This window comes from Carcharodon carcharias, chromosome 2, assembly GCF_017639515.1.
Source record: "Carcharodon carcharias isolate sCarCar2 chromosome 2, sCarCar2.pri, whole genome shotgun sequence".
Classification (NCBI taxonomy): Eukaryota; Metazoa; Chordata; class Chondrichthyes; order Lamniformes; family Lamnidae; genus Carcharodon; species Carcharodon carcharias.
In genome coordinates this window covers 205,334,462-205,354,189 of record NC_054468.1, presented here as the reverse complement: position 1 = coordinate 205,354,189, position 19,728 = coordinate 205,334,462, and the positions used below count along the sequence as shown (strand labels likewise).

Sequence of the window (19,728 nt, the reverse complement as noted above, 5' to 3'; positions counted from 1 at the left end):
ATAATGAGGAATCTTCAAGGAGACTGGTGTTGCAATTACAACTAATCCTCAAAAAATTAACTGTGTTGAAGGCTTTATAATTTCCCTAGGTACAATTTAGCTGTCACTTACTTTAAAATTTACTCAAACACGCTTTCGAAATAGCTGTAACTTCACATGTCAAGTGCTTTCCAACCAATTAAGTCTAACTGGAAGTCACTGTTAAACAACTGAATGACTAGACAAGATAGCTCATTTCCCTGCTCTTTTGTTCGGAATAATATGCTGCATTTACATTATCAGCCTCAACAGGATTTTCTGACAGGGACAGAAAAAATTGCTAACGCTGTCCATGCTAAGCACATGAAGCCTGTCATTTACCAATCATCCTTCAAAATGCAATAGCCATGAATGCAACTTAATTACAACCCAACGATCCTTGACGAAAAATCATCTTATCAGTGTCCTGTCTCTGCAAAGCAAATGAACTACTTTTGTCCTTCATCACTGGTGATGCTAAATTCATAATTACAAAAAAAGAGTTTAAAAAATAAGGCAAGCTACACTGAAGTCTTCACTATCATTAGAACACAGTATGAAACAGGGGGAGGGGAACGAACCTGCTTCAGACAACAAACTTTTTCATTTTTGTGGTGTGACTCACTGGAATAAATATTAGAAAATTTAAACCTTACAAGATGAAATATTTTCAGTTTGAAATGCTTTGTTCTTAAAAATAGCTGCCTCCGGTCAAAATATGCAAAGTGGATAGAGTAGACCATGTCTGCAGCTATTAATGCATTTTATATCTGTCAGCCTCACTAAACATCACAACAAGATATTTACAATAACACTTCGTTCTTAATTAGTTGTAGCTGATAGTTGTGTTCATTTAGAAGAAGCTGGTGTCCCTTTTATTTTTATCTATGCATTTACTCATTCCCCAACCCTCCCCCATCAAAATATTTCATTAGCAACTACTTAAATATAAAGCCCCATTCTCAAAACAATACCTTGAATGGCATGATAATTTTACTCAGTATACCTCATAGAACAGAGCAAGTTCAATTGTTTACATTCTGAATTGACACTTCAATCATGCTCCTGAAGTGCTGAGCTGACAAGCCTGACAATCTGAAAAGCTAATTAAGGACAGGAATGCCTGAGCTGAAGAATGGAACACCTCTGCACTTTGTATGCACTAAGTACTCCTAGAACAGAGAGGTGAGCAGTAATCCTGAGCATTTCCTCCACATTGCCACAATGTATCTCAAATCCCCCAATTTACAAAACACCTGTTTTTGACTCAGTACCACATTTGTATGTTGAGTTCTGAGCCGCTCCAAGCCAAGGCTCTCTCAATGGAATTTCTATTCATTATAAAATGCAACCCTGATCTTCTCATGAAATGTCACCAAGTGTGCCTGTTGTAGAATTGAGCAACACTGACTAGGATGGTATGTAGTTCGATTTTCAGTTCACACTGTGTTAGTTAGATTAGAGGTATTAGTGTACTCAGGATTTAGCCAGTGAGAAAATAATCCAAGATTTCTGTTGATGATTTCTATCCAGTAAAATCTGATGTAAAGGATAGGATCGGGTTTGTTGTGATATCACTGATGGTTGAATAGCCTCTCAACACGATGCATATATGCTCCCACATAAGGATGGCCAGTTGTGTCATGTGTAAATAAATCAACTATACCTCAAAGTGAGGCAGCAACTTAATATTAAGATGGAAGTAAGTTGTGAAGGAAACAAACCAGAAAGCATTCGGTATAGCTGTTGAGGTGATTACATAGAGTTGTAGCTTTATTCCTGCAAGGAATTTATCTAAAATTTGCAAAAGTGCACATGGGATTTGTCCTTTCAAGGGATTTGATGTTGATTCTCAGTCTGTAACTCACTCCTTTCTGTTGTCATTACTGAAACTCTTGTTCCATAAACAAAAAGCAGTGACGAAGGCTACTGTCGTCGCAAGATGTTACACTGCACCATTTGAAACAAAAAAAAACTGTCCCATTGTGTGTAGCACAGCCAACTTAAGCTTACCATCAGTAGCCCTCAAAAAGCTAAAAGAACACGCCTACAGGTGCACATGTGTGCAATTTAAAGAAAAAATAGGTGTGTTAATGATGATACAAGGGGAACCATCTTGAAGGAGGTACTGAACTTCGCAGTATGCAAAGAAGTTGAATTAACGTCAGTGGATACTGTCATTAATGTAGAGTGGTTCAACGATCATGTCATTTCAATTGTATATGTAAATTTGACTGTTCTGCACTGCTAGACTTAGTAATGCACAAGTTAGTTACCCCTGATGTCATCATAAGCTATCATCCTTCAAATATATTTTCAAACGGTAACAGGATGAAAATTTCTAAAGGGTTACTGAAGTTTTTAAGAACTAAAAGATCAAATCATACTTCAAATAAATATTCTTCAGTTATAACATATATTAAAAATTCACTCTTGCTAAAAACATAATTAAAATAACACTATGAATCTAAAATTGTAATAAAATGTTATCTTCTACTTGCACGATTGTTGCACGTAAAGTCTGACATGTCCTCTTAGCTTATGGATAATTATTTTTATACACATTCACAGGCTGGACCAGCATTATTTGCCTGTCCCTAGTTGCCCTTGAGAAGGCAGTGGTGAGCTGTCTTCTTGAACTGCTGCATTCCATGAGTTGTAGGTACACCCACAGTGTTGTTAGGAAGGGAGTTCCAGGATTTTGACCCAGCGACAGTGAAGGAACAGCAATATATTTCCAAGTTAGCTTGGTGAGTGACTTGGAGGGGAATTTCCAGGTGGTGGTGTTCCCATCTATCTGCTACCCCTGTCTTTTTAGATGGTAGTGGTCGTGGGTGAAATCCTGCAATGCATCTCGTAGATGGTACACACTGCTTCAACTGTGCATCAGTGCTGGAGGGAGCGAATGTTTGTGGATGTGGTGCCAATTAAGCGGACTGCTTTGTCCTGGGCGGTTTCAAGCTTCTTGAGCGTTGTGGGTGCTGCATTCATCCAGGCAAGTGGGCAATATTCCATCACAGTCCTGACTTGTGACTTGTAGATGGTGGACAGGCTTTGGGGAGTCAAGGGGTCAGTTACTTGTCACAGGATTCATAGCCTCTGACCTGTTCTTGTAGCCACAGTATTTATATTGCTAGTCCAGTTCAGCTTTTGGTCAATGGTAACCCCCAGGATGTTGATTGTGGGGGCTTCAGTGATGGTAATGCCATTGAACATCAAGGGACGATGGTTAGATTTGCTCTTGCTGGAGATGGTCATTACCTGGCACTTGTGAGACATGAATATTACTTGTCACATGTCAGCCCAAGCCTGGATATTGTCCAGGCAGGCTGCATTTGGGCATGGGCTGTTTCAGTATCTGAGGAGTCACGAATGGTGCTGAACATTTTGCAATCATCAGCGAACATCCCACTTCTGACCTGATGGATGGAAGGTCATTGATGAAGCAGCTGAAGGTGGTTGGGCCAAGGACACTACCCTGAGTAACTCCTGCAGTGATGTCCTGGAGCTGAGATGACTGACCTCCAACAACCACAACCATCTTCCTTTGTGCTAGGTATGATTCCAACCAGCGGAGAGTTTTCCCCTGGTTCTTATTGACTCCAGTTTTGCTAGGGCTCCTTGATGCCACACTCGGTCAAATGCTACCTTGATGTCAAGAGCAATCACTCTTCTCACCTCTGGAGTTCAGCTCTTTTGTCCATATTTGAACCAAAGCTGTAATGAGAGCAGGAGCTGAGTGGCACTGGCAGAACCCAAACTGGGCATCAATGAACAGGTTATTGCTAAGCAAGTGCCGCTTGATAGCACTGTTAATGGCCCCTTCCATCACTTTACTGATGATCGAGAGTAGACTGATGGGCGGTAATTGGCCGGGTTGGATTTGTCCTGCTTTTTGTGTACAGGACATAGCTGGGCAATTTTCCACCAGCTGGTTAGACTCCAGTGCAGCAGCTGTACTGGAACAGTTCGGCTTGGTCTTTTAAATGGGAAGTACACATTTGAAAGAGCTCTTCAAAAAAACTTCAACAATATTTGAAAAAGTTAATAGACATCAGCATGTTTAGTCTAAACTTTCTAAAATATAGTCCTTATAAATTTGGTGCAAGCTAACAGAAATTAAGGACAAAAATAAAACACTGAGTGAGGTAGAGGTCAAAGAACATTAGACTGCCATTGGGCACATTTTCTGCACATTTTGTAGAGCTCTGCCCTCCATGCTGAAGTACTGACATGAATAGACAGAATCTAATGAAAACTTTTCAGACAAGTTTGTTACAATCACAAGTAGGTGTGTATCCCTGCATACATAAAAACATAGAAAAAGGTCCCATGGCACTTAGAGACATGAGAAAAAATAAATGTAAGCCAAACAAAAATTAAGTGGGACAAGCAAAGTTTTAGTCAAAAGATCTTAAAGGGAGGGTCCTAAAAGGAGAATATGGAGGCACAGAGTCAGCAAAATTTAGGGAATTTGAAAAGTGAGACGAAACAGCTGAAGGCACAGCAACCAATCATGCAGTTGCACAAGAAACTGGAGTCAGAGGAATGGGAAATACTAAAACAAAAACAAAAATACCTGGAAAAACTCAGCAGTTCTGGCAGCATCTGTGGAAGGCAGCACAGTTAATGTTTCGAGTCTGCATGACTCTTCAACAGAATTAAGGAAAAATAGAAAAGGGGTGAAATATAAGCTGGTTTAAAGGGGGCTGTTGGGACAAGAGAGCTGGATAGAGGGCCAGTGATAGGTGGAGATAACCAAAAGATGTCACAGACAAAAGGACAAAGAGGTGTTGAAGGTGGTGATATTATCTAAAGGAATGTGCTAATTAAGGGTAGAAAGCAGGATAAGCAAGGTACAGATAGCCCTAGTGGGGGTGGGGAAATACTGTTGGGATGGAGAATTTTATATAAATATAGATTGAAATTGTCCCCCTTATGTTTTAATTATGAGGCATTGGGGCAAAGGTTGAGCTGGTTTGGGATAGAACACAAACAGAAGAAATTGGCATCTGTCTGATGGAGATTACATACTCAGCTCAAGGCTAAACAAGACGTTAAGGTTGTGAACAGTCTGGTTCACCCCAAGGCAGCTGCGGGAGGTGAGGGTGGGGCGGGGTGGGTGGGTGGTGGCAGAGATGAAGTTAGTAGCGAAGGCACACAGTTTAAGTTTTGGCTGAAAGCAATGGCTTTGGTCTTCCAAATATTTAGCTAAAGGACTTTACAGCTCATCCACGACAAGAATGCGTGCAGCACAGATGCAGTGGGATGAATGAGGTGGCAGAGGGGGAGAGATGATGCCATTGGAATGGAAGAGTAAGGTGACCAGATAGCTCTGATTTACAGTGTTATGATGATTACACAGCTCAGATTTAAAAATTAAGAAACAATTGAGTGCAAGTTCCAATACCATGAGATTAATTATTTTTGACCACAATTGCAGGGGGGCATTTAAATAAAATTTGTTAATTAGCAACAAAATACAGGAGACCTAGACTTTGAGGTTACACCTGAATTGGGTGAACCATGACATCGAAATAATTCCCTATCCTATCCCATAAAGCTCTACATTTTGAAAATAAAACTCATAGCCTAGCTATTTCTCTCTCTTATTTCTACATAACATTTTTTCAAACATTCTAATTGTCATCTAAATTGTGCAACTTGTGTCAAAATGTTTTCTGAAATATCTATTAAATTTTAAGACATAAATTCTTTACCAGATGTTTCAAACTCGAAGCTTAGCTAATAACTTTGAAAAATACATGTTAATCCACAAAGCCAATTAAGCTTTTCCTGAAAAATGTGAATATTTGGTAAAATAAGCATGCACTACATTACAAGAGGGGAGAGTCCTTTGTTCAGCAGGACATTTAATTTGTTGCTCCTGGGAAATGTTGATTTTTGTATTTTCAACTTACTGATCAAGATGGACTCCAATCAGCGGCGAACACAGGTTAGCAGTAGGCTTGGCCAACCCCAAATTCACAATGGATTCATGTAGCTGTTTCACTGTATCTGCTTCTCCCTTCACGGCTACAACATTCAGGATATGGAAGAACGAAGCGATCGTTGTGTCTCTTTGAACAACCTCTTTCTCTTTCATCTCCTTTAGGATTAGAATAGCTTCTAAATGCAAAACACAAAAGGTTCCCAGCTAAAATTTATTCAAGAGAAAAACAAACGCCTTTTTTTTAAAAATGGCATTTTAACTAAGCAAGAATGCAAATTCTGGAGTATAATGCAGATTTCAAGTTAATTACTACTTGTATATCTATGCGAGACTACAATTATATACCACAATGGCATGATTTTATCATTTCTCTGCTACTGTGACTACAAATTATAGGCAGTATCTGTGTGCCCACTCTGCACTATATAACCCTGCACAGCCTGCCCTGTAGCTGCACAATCTCACTAAATGGATGCTTTTATCCTTCAATGATAACATCTGCTAAATCACACTATTGTTTCTCTAGCAGATGGTTTGTCACGAGGCCAGATAATTAAGATGTGTTTACACTGTATTTACATCTAGACTAATGGCTTGATACCGATACAGCCTGTTTGCAGAGCCGATACTAATTATCCAGTCTTAGCAAGGGAAAGCTTTCTAACAGTCTACATTAAAAAAATAAGGTTTGATAATCTGAACAAATTAGTTCTCCTTATGGAATAGATCTAGTCTATTCTCATATTTCAACAAAAGCAAGCATTGTGGCTTTTAGCAACTAATCCAACCAAGTGAATTATTTCAAAATATTTTAATAAGTTCCAAATATCATTCTGAAATTGAACTGAACATTTATTTCCAAATAGCATGTTAAAACTGTTTTATAAATGTTGTGCAACTTTGTATTCAAGTTATTATGCATTACCATACTAAAACAAAAATAAAAACCATTAGTGTAGGCACAGTAGGCAATCTATGCCACAAGTCATGTTCCTCAAACATCGAATGGCTATGTTAATAAAAAGAGCTGCAACAAAATAAAGCAAATGCACTGAGCTGTGCAAAATATAAATGACAAGCTTGCCAAACCATTATAACTACTGTAATGGCCTGTGCTGTCCAACATTTTTATATAAATTCACATGAAATGATCATACACCTTACTAATATAACCTTTGAAGGCATGGTATTGGCCATCAAAATTAAGTCAAATTCCCATTTGCTTTATTGTAAATGCTTAATTGTGATTTTAAAAAAAATTATTTTACAGGAGCAGTCAGCTTACCTTCTAATTTACCATGCTTGGCTAGGACCCTCACAAGTGCCAAGTACTTATTTGCGTCAAGGGTAACAGAGGAATCTTTACGTTCCCTTAAATTTCAGAACAAGGAGGAAAAATAGGTTAGTTTTTCACAATTGAGGAGAGTTTTGTTGGTACTTCAAAATGTTGCAGTAATGCAACACTCAACTTCATGATATATAAAAATCAATGTGTAGCAACTCTCACTTTTAATTTATCTATGGTCCAGGCTCTGATTAAGATTTTATGAAGGGAATCTAAAGATTTCTACCTGTTTAAGTCAGAAAGGTCCTTATATCAGCATAAATTAACCTGACATATTTCTGCACTAGTGTACTTACACTTCTTGTTTCAGGTTCAATGCCTCTTCTGCATTATCGTGTCGACAGCAAAGATTTATTAGTGCAGCGTAGCCACCGATAGCCATGTCCGATTCATACTGAGCTTTCACTTCAAGGGCTTTTTGCATATTCTAAAAAGAGAATGAAAATACAGTTCTTCTGAAGAAGGTATTGGCTGCATAATGTAAATTTAAGATTTATGGAACCTCGACAGCCATTGCTGCAGTTTCAGTTACTTTTCAACACTTTTAATTATTATACAGGTGGGTTCACACCATGTCTTTAAAATCAAAATGTGGCTGGCGAAACAAATGAAAGGTCATTTTAAAAAAAGAAATGGAGTGCCCAGAAAATGTCAAATGCTTAATCATTGGAACAAATGTTGAGTAATTTCATACATAAATATACTTTTAATGTACTTTTGCTAAGATTAAATAATGATTTTAATTGTAATCAATAGAATATTGTATTTCCTAAAAAAATTGTTTTCTCCCCCTTCAGTTTAAATACAACACAAAAATAGATTAACATCATTTTTACTAACTTCTCGCCGGGTCTCAATTTCTGCGAAGTTGCACTTAGCCAGTTATATGATCTCAAATGTACACGGGAACATTTTGACCAGTAACAAAAATGCAGGTGGGTGTTCATAGTAATCTTAGTAGTGCATTTGTAGGGAGATAGCCACCAAAAGCCAGCACGTATCACAGGGAGAAATGAGGGGAAAAAAATAAAGTGAGTGAATAGAGTCACTGAACTCCAAGAAATCATTGGCAGATTGTCCACCTACTAGGTGGGGTAACTTGGGTCATGAGGCCAGAAAGAAGAGGAGATGAAAATACCTCAAAAGGGTATGGCAAAGAACAAAGCATCACTAGAGTTATACCTACTCATCAGTGTTAACCAAACAATCGTCTAAAGTAAGCAAAAAGCAAAAAAACTGCAGATGCTAGAAATCCAAAACAAAAATGAATAAAAATACCTGGAAAAACTCAGCAGGTCTGGCAGCACCTGCAGAGAGGAACACAGTTAACGTTTCAAGTCCGTATGACTCTTCAACAGAACTGAGTAAAAATCTCTTCTATTTTTACTTTGTTCTGTTGAAGAGTCATATGGACTCGAAATGTTAACTGTGTTCCTCTCTGCAGATGCTGCCAGACCTGCTGAGTCTAAAGTAAGCAGTTCAGCACTCTGGCTGAAATCAGTTAATTCAGCATTAAGCTACAGTAGGGGAACTACAATTCACTTCATTATCACTGGGTTTGGGGGTGGGAAGGAACCTACTCAATGTTCCTTGCTCCTGACTGTCATTTAATGATCTCTGTAGGAAAGTTGTGCAGAGCGGGACTAAATTAGAGTTAGTTGTAATGTTACCCCTGGCAACACCACCCCACTAGCCTTTTTGAATACCCTGCCAAAATCCACAGTCAAAGTTCTCACATGAAAAATGTTCACTGCATCAAGAGGGAACTTAATTCCTCTGGAATAGTATCCCACCAAGGTGTCAACACCTTTGGAAAACTGAGAAATTAAACAAAAATGAAAAAGGAAGCAATACATGGATATTGTGCTTCTAGGTCAATGTCTTTTAAAAAGGGAGCTCCTCTCAAGGTTTAGTGCACACTTGTAAATGGGGGATGAGGCATATTTACGATTTAAAAAAGTAAACATGACACCACTTACATTAACAGATTACTCATTGCAGAAAACATGCTCTGAGTTACAGCAAATTATAAAATGCCGCACTGTAAAATTATAAACTTAACATAGCATCTTTCTTCATAATTCACTCTATGAAGGAGAAATTGTGTGGAGAACGACATTGCAGCCCACTCATGGTTTATGACTAAGACATGGACAGTTTGCAGACAATTCTAGCTAATAAAGCAATTAGGGGGAGATGGCAACATTGTGGCAATGTCACTGGATTAGTAATGCTCTAGGGACGTGGGTTCAAATCCCACCAGGCCAACTGGTGGAATTTGAATTCAATTTATAAATCTGGAATATAAAGCTAGTCTCAGTAATGGTCCATGAAACTATCAATTATCATAAATTGCCATCTGGTTCATTAATGTCCTTCAGGGAAGGAAATCTGCCACCCCTACCCGGTCTGGCCTAAATGTGACTCCAGACCCACAGTAATGATTGACTCTTAAATGTCCTCCAAAATGTTCAATTCAAGGGCAATTAGGAATGAGCAATAAATGCTGGCTTTGTCAGCGACACCCATGTCCCATGAAAGAACAAAGGAAAAAAATCTGAGATTAAACATTGGCCAATATTTTGCAGTGGAAATGGCAGTGAAAATGTTAGCGCTTGCCACCAATTACTCTTCTGAAACTGACAGCAACCTTTGAAGTGCACATATGCTCACTCAAATGCAGAAATCTCAAAGTCGCTCTCAGTGATGCTATGTTTCCCGAAACAGCGTGCTGTTGAAGTACCCCCAGACTGTAATCAAATAACAATCAATGAACTTTTGAGAACTGCTCAGTCATTATGGCACAGGAGGCAACCATTCAGCTCACTGAGTCCATGCCGGCTGGAGAGCAATCCAGTCAGCCCTTACCCTCCAATCTATATCAATAACCCTGCAAGTTTATTTCCCTCAACAGCCTATTCAATATCCATTTGAAATCATCGATCGTCTCACCTTCCATCACCCTTATAGGCAGCAAGTTCCAGATCATTACCACTCGCTTTGTAAAAAAAGTTATCCTCTCTGCCCCTGCATCTCTTGCCGTAATCCTTAAACCTGAGTTTTCTAGTCCTTGTACCATCAACTGCTGGGAACAACTTATCCTTCATAACCTTGTACGCCTCAGTCTCCTTTTCTCCAATGAAAACAACCTGAGCTTCTTGCTATAAAACCCTCGAAAAAGTTACACCCTTGTTGAATGAAGTGCTTTTAAAAAAAAATTATTCTTTGATGGGATGTGGGTGTCATTAACAAGGCCAGCATTTATTACTCATCTCTAATCGCTTGAGGAGGAGGTGGTGCTGAGCCATCTTCTTGAACCACCACAGTCCACGTGGTGTAGGTATGCTCAGTGCTATTAGGAAGGGAGTTTCAGGATTTTGATCCAGCGACAGTGAAGGGACGGCGATACAGTTCCAAGTCAGGATGTTGTGTGGCTTGGAAGGGAACTTGTAGGTGGTGGCATTTCCATCCATCTCTGACCTTGTCTTCTAGGTGGCAGAGGTTACGGTTTGGAAGGTGCTGTTGAAGGAGCATTGGTGAGTTGCTGCAGTGCACCTTGTAGATGGTACACACCACTGCCACTGTGTGCCAGTGGTGAAGGGAGTGAATATTTGAGGTGGTGGATGGGGTGAGTCAAAAGGGCTGCTTTGTCCTGGATGGTGCCAAGCTTGAGTGCTGTTGGAACTACACTCATCTGGGCAAGTGGAGAACATTTCATGGTGTTCCTGATTTATGCTTTGTATATAAAAGGTGGACAGACTTTGGAGAGTCAGGAGGCAAGTTACTCTTAACCTCTGACCTGCTCTTGTAACTACAGTATTCATATGGCTAGTCCAGTTCAGTTCCTGGTCAATAGTAACCTCCAAGATGGTGATAGTGGGGGATTTAGCGATGGTAATGGCATTGAATGTCAATTCCCTCTTGTTTGAGCTGGTTATTGCTTTGCACTTGTGTAGTGTGAATAGGGTACCAAGTTCATAATTACTGCTGAACAGACCACAAGCCCTGGAAACAAAGTTTAAAACTGTGGAATGTCAAATCTTTTTATTATCTATTATCACATTTTAATTAAAAAAAAAAGTTTATTGTATTATTTTCTGCTTCTAATTTAATACCACGAGTGGCCCAATCATTTATTTCATTCTCTAAAATTTTAGTTGCAAGTGAAATATTCAGTGCACTTTACTTGCTGGTTTACTGCCTGTGGGGATATTTCCATGCAATTGGCTGCTTACCTTGCTTGATGGCATGAGTATTGCTAGGCACTTTTACTTGGCGCCGGGCTGAATTTGACATCAAGAAAAGGGAACTCCACTCCGTAAGAGATTGCTATTTCTTTTGGGCAGCTTTCTTCAAGGTCAATGACCACAAAAATCAGGTTATTTTTGAGCTAAAATGCTGTAGACTGTTTCAGTGTTTTATGGGGCAATGATAACTATGGAGAAAGGTGGCAGGACAGGTAGAAAAAGAGTAGTTTCTAAAGCATATAATATTCTAGGCTTCATTAATAGGGGCATAGAGTACAAGAGCAGGGAGGTTTTGATGAACTTATATAAGACACTGGTTAGACTTCAGCTGGAGTACTGTGTACAGTTCTGGGCACCACACTACAGGAAGGATGTGAATGCATTGGCGAGAGCGCAGAAGAGGTTTACGAGAATGGTTCCAGGGATGAGACACTTCAGTTATGAGGGAAGATTGAAGAAATTGAGACTGCTTTCCTTGGGGAGGAGAAGGCTAAGTGGAGACTTGATAGAAGTTTTCAAAATCATGAGCAGCATGAACAGAGTAGATAGGGAGAAACTATTCCCTCTTGTAAACGGATCAAGAACCAGGGGGCACAGTTTTAAAGTTTTTGCAAAAGAAGCAAATGCGAGGTGAGAAAACACTTTTTCGCACAGCGAGTAGTTAGGGTTTGGAATGCACTGCCTGGAAGTGTGGCAAAGGCAGGTTCAATTAAGGCACTCAAGAGGGCATAGGATTGTTATTTAAATAGAAGCACTGTGCAGGGTTACGGGGAAAAGGCAGGAGATTGGCACTAAGTTAAAATGCTAAGAGAGCCTGTGCAGACACAATGGGCTGAAAGGCCTCCTTCTACACTATAACAATTCTCTGATTCTGAGAACAAATCTATTTTAAGACATCCCCACAATGGATACACTGTCAAAATGCAATTAGGTTCTATTTAAAAATCACAATTTTCACTGCAGTTAGTTCTTTCATAAACATTACTGCTTCCAATTAAATGCGGACAGATGCACCTAGTTGGGGGGAAAAAAAGACTTTAACATGTGCTTTACTATAGCCCTTTTTATTTCATGTACCTTCCAAACAGCTTATTGTGACACATCTTTACTGGGTACCTCAATAAATGGTTTTGACTGTATTTCAATCTTTTAATGCAAAATAATGTTGTTGAAAACACAAATGGGGGAGCATAGCGTGAGTAACTTGTAAAATCATCAGATGCGCTATTGTTGGGCATTCCCAGAAATGTGTAACACACATCTATTCTCAAAGTTTTTTTTTCCTTTTTGGGTCGAAGTCAGTTGCAAGTCAGGTTTCCAAGTTTTGCAACAGGAAGGCCAACATCCCTTTTGAACCCCCTTCCCCATGCTCTAGTATCACAAAACAACAGTTGCTGGGGACTACAACTCCAATCAACAAATTAGGCAAATAAGAGCTTCACAAAATGAGATGAGGAATGTGAGGATAGAATTCAGACAAGACATCATGAACTGATAAATCAGGGAGGACATCAATCTGAGTCGGATGTATTTTTCAATGGATATTTCCCCCATCCATTACTATAAAATAGAATAAAACTTTGACATACCTTGCATGTTTTTAATTTGTCTTACTTTGAGGAGAATGTGGAATACTTTTCCTCTGACCAATAGTATTGGGATGATAACCCCTTGGGAACCAGGCACTTTTTAAACTGAAGATTTTGTACGAATTGCATACTTGGACTTGGTGTCAACAAATGCTACATTTCTGTCAACAAACTGTCAAATAAGCCTTTTTTAAAATTTCAATTTTAACAATCAAGGTTACCTTCCCAGAGCCACTAGTTTATTTTTGGCCAGACTGAGTAGTTTGCAGATTTGTGCTCCCACCTGCAACCCGCACTGGTTTTTCAGGCTGCAAATAATAGATATAGCTAGTTCACAAACTTGCCTAGTTCTCCATTTCAAACCAGATAAAGGTTGGTGATTAAGCCAGATCTGTGATAAATAAAAATGTCAAACTTTCATATTATTACTTTTGATCAAAAATCACACATACACCCTAAATTGTACTCCTCTTTCAGATGTTTCACAACCTATCATACACTTCCAGCATTTTATGTTATCCTTTCGGCTAGAAGCGAAATTGTATTCTGCAGATTAGAATGTAGAAAAATGTATTTGTTTGCTGATGGATGGCCTATTAACATTGTTGTATACTCAGTATACTTATGTAGGAAGTGTACCATTAAATTAGCATGTGGCATATTTCAGTTTTGCAGGGGAAATGCCCTAAAATGGAACTTTAGCTTGAAAGTTGACCATACAATATCAACATCAGCTTTGAGCTGGGAAATGGACTTTAACTAACAAGTTATCATCCAGTTCAAACCATTGAAGAGGTAACAGAAAAAGTCGATGAGGGTAATGCTGTTGATGTGGTGCACATGGACTTTGAAAAGGCACTTGACACAGTGCCACACAACTGACTTATAAAAGGGGCAGTAGCAACATGGATATAAAATTGGCTGAAAAATAGAAAGCAGAGAGTAATGGTCAAAGGATGTTTTTCAGGCAGGAGGAAGGTTTGTAGTGGAGTTCCCCAGGGGTCGGTATTGGGACCCTTGCTTTTCATGATATATATTAATGATCTAGATCTTGGTGTGCAGGGGACAATTTCAAAGTTTGCGGAGATTACGAAGCTTGGAAGAGTTGTGAACTGTGAGGAGGATGGTGTGGAACTTCAAGAGGTCATAGACAAGTTGGTGGAGTGTGCAGATAGGTGGCAAAAGAAGCAAATGTGACGTGAGAAAAAACTTTTTCACACGATGGGTAGTTTGGGTCTGGAATGCACTGCCTAGAAGTGTGATGGAGGCAGGTTCAATCAAAGCATTCAAGAGGGCATTAGACGATTATTTGAACAGAAACAAGGTGCAGGGGTACAGCAAAATGGCAGGGCAATGATGCTAGGTCATAATGCTCATTGGAGAGCCTGTGTAGACATGATGGGCTGAATGTCCTCCGACTGTGCCATTCTGTGATTGCCTACATTTTTGATCATAGAATTTCCCACATAATATTGGTCATAAAATATTCCTCACTAAAGGTCATAAACTAATTAAAGCCATAAAGCCTCTGGGTTACTTGCACTAGGAAGATCTGTGTTTATACTACAAGCATCCCTTACCTGTACGAGAAGCCATTATCCCTAACTCAAGTCACTGAGGTAACACTTAAATGTAACAAAGATGCTGCTTGCAAAGGATATTTGGCACAAAACAGGCCAATCCGCTCAGTTAGTCCATGCCCAGTGTTCATCCTTCACTTCAACCTCTGCCAGTCTTCTCTCATTTAAATCTACCTTTGTAACCATCTATTCCCTTCTCACTTCAGATTCACTTCAAACACTCCCAGTGGCAGCGAGTTCCATATTCTTACCACTCTTTGGGTGAAGAAATTTCTTCTGAATTTTTTTGGGACTATCTTATATTGATGGCTTCTAGTTACGCTCTTCCACACAAGAGGAAACAATGGGGTAAATATTAAGGCCCACTGCCAAAGTATTTGAAGGCAAGGGGCTTGTTAAATAAAACAGGTGGCTTGCTTGCTGTCTTCCCACCCACACCCAACCCCTCTGCCATATTATGGTGGACGGGAAGTGCATTAGGCAGCCCACTCCACTTGGGCTTATGGGCCTCATTCCACCTCTACCAGTATAATATGTGCAGCAGGAGAAGACAGACAAGGCAGATTTCGCTGCACGGGGGGCGGGGGGGGTTGTCAGGCAAAAAGGGGGCACCTCCTTTTAGGGCGGGTCTCCCGTGTTCATCGGGGGGATCCCTTTGTTTCCTCCCCCACCCCAGATTGTACTCCCCTCCCCCCTCCAGCCTCTAAAACCCAACACGCCCTCCCCCCCACCAAGCCCCAGGGTCTGTCTGGCAGGCCAGGCCAAAATTCCTAACTTATCTGAAGTCTGGGATCCATCACTTCAACAAGATTGGCTGACTCAGACATCTGGGTGGGTTGCTGAGAAATCTGTGGGATTATCTTATTTGCATTTGCTATTAATTGTACAGTGTGGTGTGTTTGGCCACAGTTTGCCTGTTAATTCACATGTACATCATATTAACCCTGAAGGTTTTAGATAGATATTGTAAATTGTTTTAGCTCTTTGACCTTGTATAGTAAAGTTTATTTTTGTTTGTTCAAAGCCTGTGGAAACTTGTGGCTTTATTCACTCAGCCAGTGTCTTGAATCTCAGACTTTTGTCTACTTTAAACAAAACATTATTGGATATTAGAAAAAACTTGGGGTTTGGTCTATGATCATAACAGTATCCACTTGATCAAAACTTTTCATATTTTTAAAGACCTCTATTAGGTCACCCGTCAACCGTTTATCATGAGAGAAGAGACACTGCTTGTCAGTCTTTTCCTGATATGTATACACATGCATTTCTGGTATCACCATTGTAAATCTTCTTTTCACTCTTTCCAGTGCCTTTATGTCCTTTTCATAATATGGCAACTTGCATGCAGTACTGACCAATGTTCAATACACTTTTAGCATAACTTCCCTACTTTGCAATTCTAACCCTCTTGCAACAGAGCCTAGTGCTTGGTTTGCTTTTTTATGGCCTTGCTAATCTGTAGTGCAACTTTTAGCGATTGATGTAATTGTACTCCGAGATATCCTTGTTCCTCTACCCCACCTAAATTGCACCTTCCAGGTAATAAGTGACCTCCCAATTCTTCTTACCAAAATGTATAAGCTTGCATTTATCTGTGTTGAACTTATATATGCCAAATATTTGGCCATTCTTCAAGTTTATTAACATCTTCCAGTAATTTGTTACAGTCCTCCTCAGTATTGACCATCACATCACCACCCCCGCCCCCCATCCACAAGTTTAGAAATTGTATTTTTGATTCCAAAGTGTTAATGTAAATTGTGAACAGCACTGGCTCCGGCCCTTATCCTTTGGAACACCAGTTGCCAGTCGCAGCACCTTCCAAACCCACAAACCCTACCACCTTGTAGGACAAGGTCAGCAGGTGCATGGGAACACCACCATCTGCAAGTTCCCCTCCAAGATACGCATCATTCTGATTTGGAACTATATTGTTGTTCCTTCAATATCACTGGGTCAAAATCCTGGAACTTACTCCCTAACAGCACTATGGGTCTATCTACAACACACAGACTGTAGCGGTTCCAAAAGGCAGCTCACCATCACCTTCTCAAGGGAAATTAGCCATTGGCAATAAACGCTGGCCTAGCCAGCGACACCCACATTCTGTGAAAGAATAAATTTTAAAAATAATTGCATTACCATTTTCTTCTCTGTTAACTCCTCAAAAATTTCCATGTTTGGTCAAACAACATTTTCCCTTTTGAAATCCATTCATTATTATATTTTTTTCATTTCCAGATATCTTTCTATTTTCTCCTTTACAATATCTTCTAGATATTGCTTTATTTTTCCTACCACTGATGTTAAGATGACTGGTCCATCATTCCCTGGATATGTTCTGTCCCCCTTTGTAAATATAGGAATTACATTAGCTATCTGCCATTATAAACTTAATAATTCTTTCGTGAAACATGAGTAGTAATACCTCTGCTATCGCTTCCCTAGATTCTTTTAAAATATGTGAATACAACCCATCCAGACCACAGGCCAATCCTCTGAGATTGGTTAATTTATTCAATACATCCCTTGTTTAAAATTTTAAATGCATTTATCTCATTACTCATCTCATCATTCAATGTCTACCTGCGCCATCTTCTATTCATTTGGTACAGTCATAAGTGTGGAATGTTGCACTCTATGGATGTTAGAGTTGGACTCTGAACAAAGAGGATGAGGAGGATAACAGCTTTTGAAATGTGGGTATGGCAGACAATGCTCAGAATCAGTAGGATGGGCAGAAAGACAAATGAACAGGTTTGATCAGGAGTAGAAGTTCAGGAATCAAACGGTTGCTACATACGGTTAGAGAGAAAGACAGGTAAATGTGAACTTTGGAAATGAAGATCTGACGGCCTTGTTCTGGCAACAATATAATAAGAAATTAAGGGTAAAAAAAAGGAGAAAAATCAATGGCTGGATAACATTGAGACATGGATTAAGGGAGGCTTGAAGAAAGCCAGGGCAGCAGCAAGATGATGCCAATGGCCCCATTAAGGCTATGAAGAAAACATAGAAACTGTTCCATGTCCCTGGCACAGTAAAATAATTATTTAATACGTCCACCAACTCTGCATCATTACCTGTGGTATTATCCTGTCTATTCCTTAAAGGCCCCATTTTCTTTTTATTCATTCATGGGATGAGCACATCGCTGGCTAGGCCAGCATTTATTGCCCTTGAGAAGGTGGTGGTGAGCTGTCTTCTTGAACCACTGCAGTCCATGTGGTATAGGTACACCTACAGTGCTTTTAGGGAGGGAGTTCCAGGATTTTGACCCAGAGACAGTAAAGAAACTGCGATATATTTCCAACTCAAGATGGTGAGTGGCTCGGAGGGGAACTTCCAGGTGGTAGAATTCCCATGTACCTGCTGCCCTTGTCCTTCGTCACAGCCTTTTACTGATGCAAAACATTTTACTTTTTTTGTTGATAATAGTTCCTCTTTGCTATCCTTATTGCTTTTTTGACTTCTCCCCTAATCTTCTCGTATTTTCTCCTATCATGTACTCCTCTGCTGTCTATGTACTCAATGCATGCCTTTTTCCTAACCTCAATTGCTCCCTTATGTCTTTATTTATCTACAGCGTCTCACTAATGCCTTTTGTGGTATACATTTTTCCTGCATTCTGCTGTACACCATTTTAAACTGTTTCCTATTATTGTTCTACATCGATTTTGCCAATATAGTGACCCATTTTATTTTTCCAAATTCTACTTTCAATGCCTCAGAATCAACTTTTCTTGCTACGGTCATGAAAATTTGTAGGCCATCCAGCCCATCAAACCTGCTCCACAACTGAATAAGATCATGGCAAATCTGATTGTGGCATTAACTCTACTTTTCTGCCTGCCCCCCATAACCATCGACTCTCTTGTCAATCAAAATTCTGTCTAACTCAGCCTTTAATATAATGCAATGACTCACCTCCAATGGTCTACAAGGAAGAGAATTTCAAACACTAATGACTCTCAGAGATGGAATTCCTCCTCATCTTCTTCTGAAATGGGAGATACCTTATTTTGAAGCTGTGCCCCACCCCCCGCCAGTTCTACTTTTCGCCACCCCCCCCATCTTTAGTCCCGTTAGTTTTCCCAGTACCTTTTCTCTTGTAATTGTTTTAGGTTCCTCATTCCCTTTTGCCTCATGATTTTCTATTCTTGGGATGCTTTATGTGTCTTCTATTATGAAGACATACAAAATACTTGTTCAAGCCTTTGTCATTTCCTTGTTTCCCATTTTTAATTCCCCAAGGGACCAAAGCTCACTTTAGCTACTTTCCTTTTTATATACTTGTATATAGTCCAATCCATTAACTTCATTTTCGTCACACTTTTGTCTTGCTCTATCATCATCTAAAAGTGTGTTATATCGCGGTCACTATTGCCTAAATCTTCCTCTACTTTTACTTCTCTTATCTGCTCTAGTTCATTGTCCATTAGTAGATCCAATAGTAAATCTTCCCAATTTGGGTTTTTTAAACTTCTTCTGTCCAATTAAAATTGCAACAGTTGAAATCCCCCTTGATTATTATTCCATGTTTTTTACTCTAATTTACCCTTATTTGTCTGCATATTTCTTCCTCCACTTCCCTTCCACTATTAGGTGGTCAATAGACTATATTTTATCTCAATCCATATAGATTGCATTTTTGTTTTGCTGATGGCAGTGGAAAAAAGGGACACAGCTATTACGTTATCCTGAATAAGTACAGCTACTCCACCACCCTGTTTTCCTCCTGGATCTTCTCTGTTATAACCTGTTTCTTCCCATTTGTGTGAGCATATTTGAAAAATGCAAGATCAGTAGTGTGGTTGTAAAATTCATACTGACACAAACTGACTTGATAGAAAGTCGTGCTTCTGCAACCCAATGGCAACACAGGGCTCTACATTCATAGAGTCATAGATCATAAGGGCTGATTTGTAGAAGGCCAAGGGGATCTTCTGGCACCAATGTCATCCATACGTTATGTAAACTATTGGAGGGAGAC

General features: G+C 39.6%; 1 protein-coding gene across 1 annotated transcript in view; it reads right to left on the bottom strand.

The window, feature by feature from the left end:
- The window catches only part of lrpprc (leucine-rich pentatricopeptide repeat containing), a 151,636-nt gene that overhangs the window by 47,294 nt on the left and 84,614 nt on the right, over nucleotides 1-19,728 (bottom strand). Inside the window, exons 21-23 of the mRNA XM_041181742.1 lie at nucleotides 7,613-7,743; nucleotides 7,257-7,342; nucleotides 5,940-6,147 (exon numbers count right to left, since the gene is read on the bottom strand). Coding sequence (XP_041037676.1) covers nucleotides 5,940-6,147; nucleotides 7,257-7,342; nucleotides 7,613-7,743 — 425 coding nt within the window. The remainder of the gene's footprint in view (nucleotides 1-5,939; nucleotides 6,148-7,256; nucleotides 7,343-7,612; nucleotides 7,744-19,728) is intronic.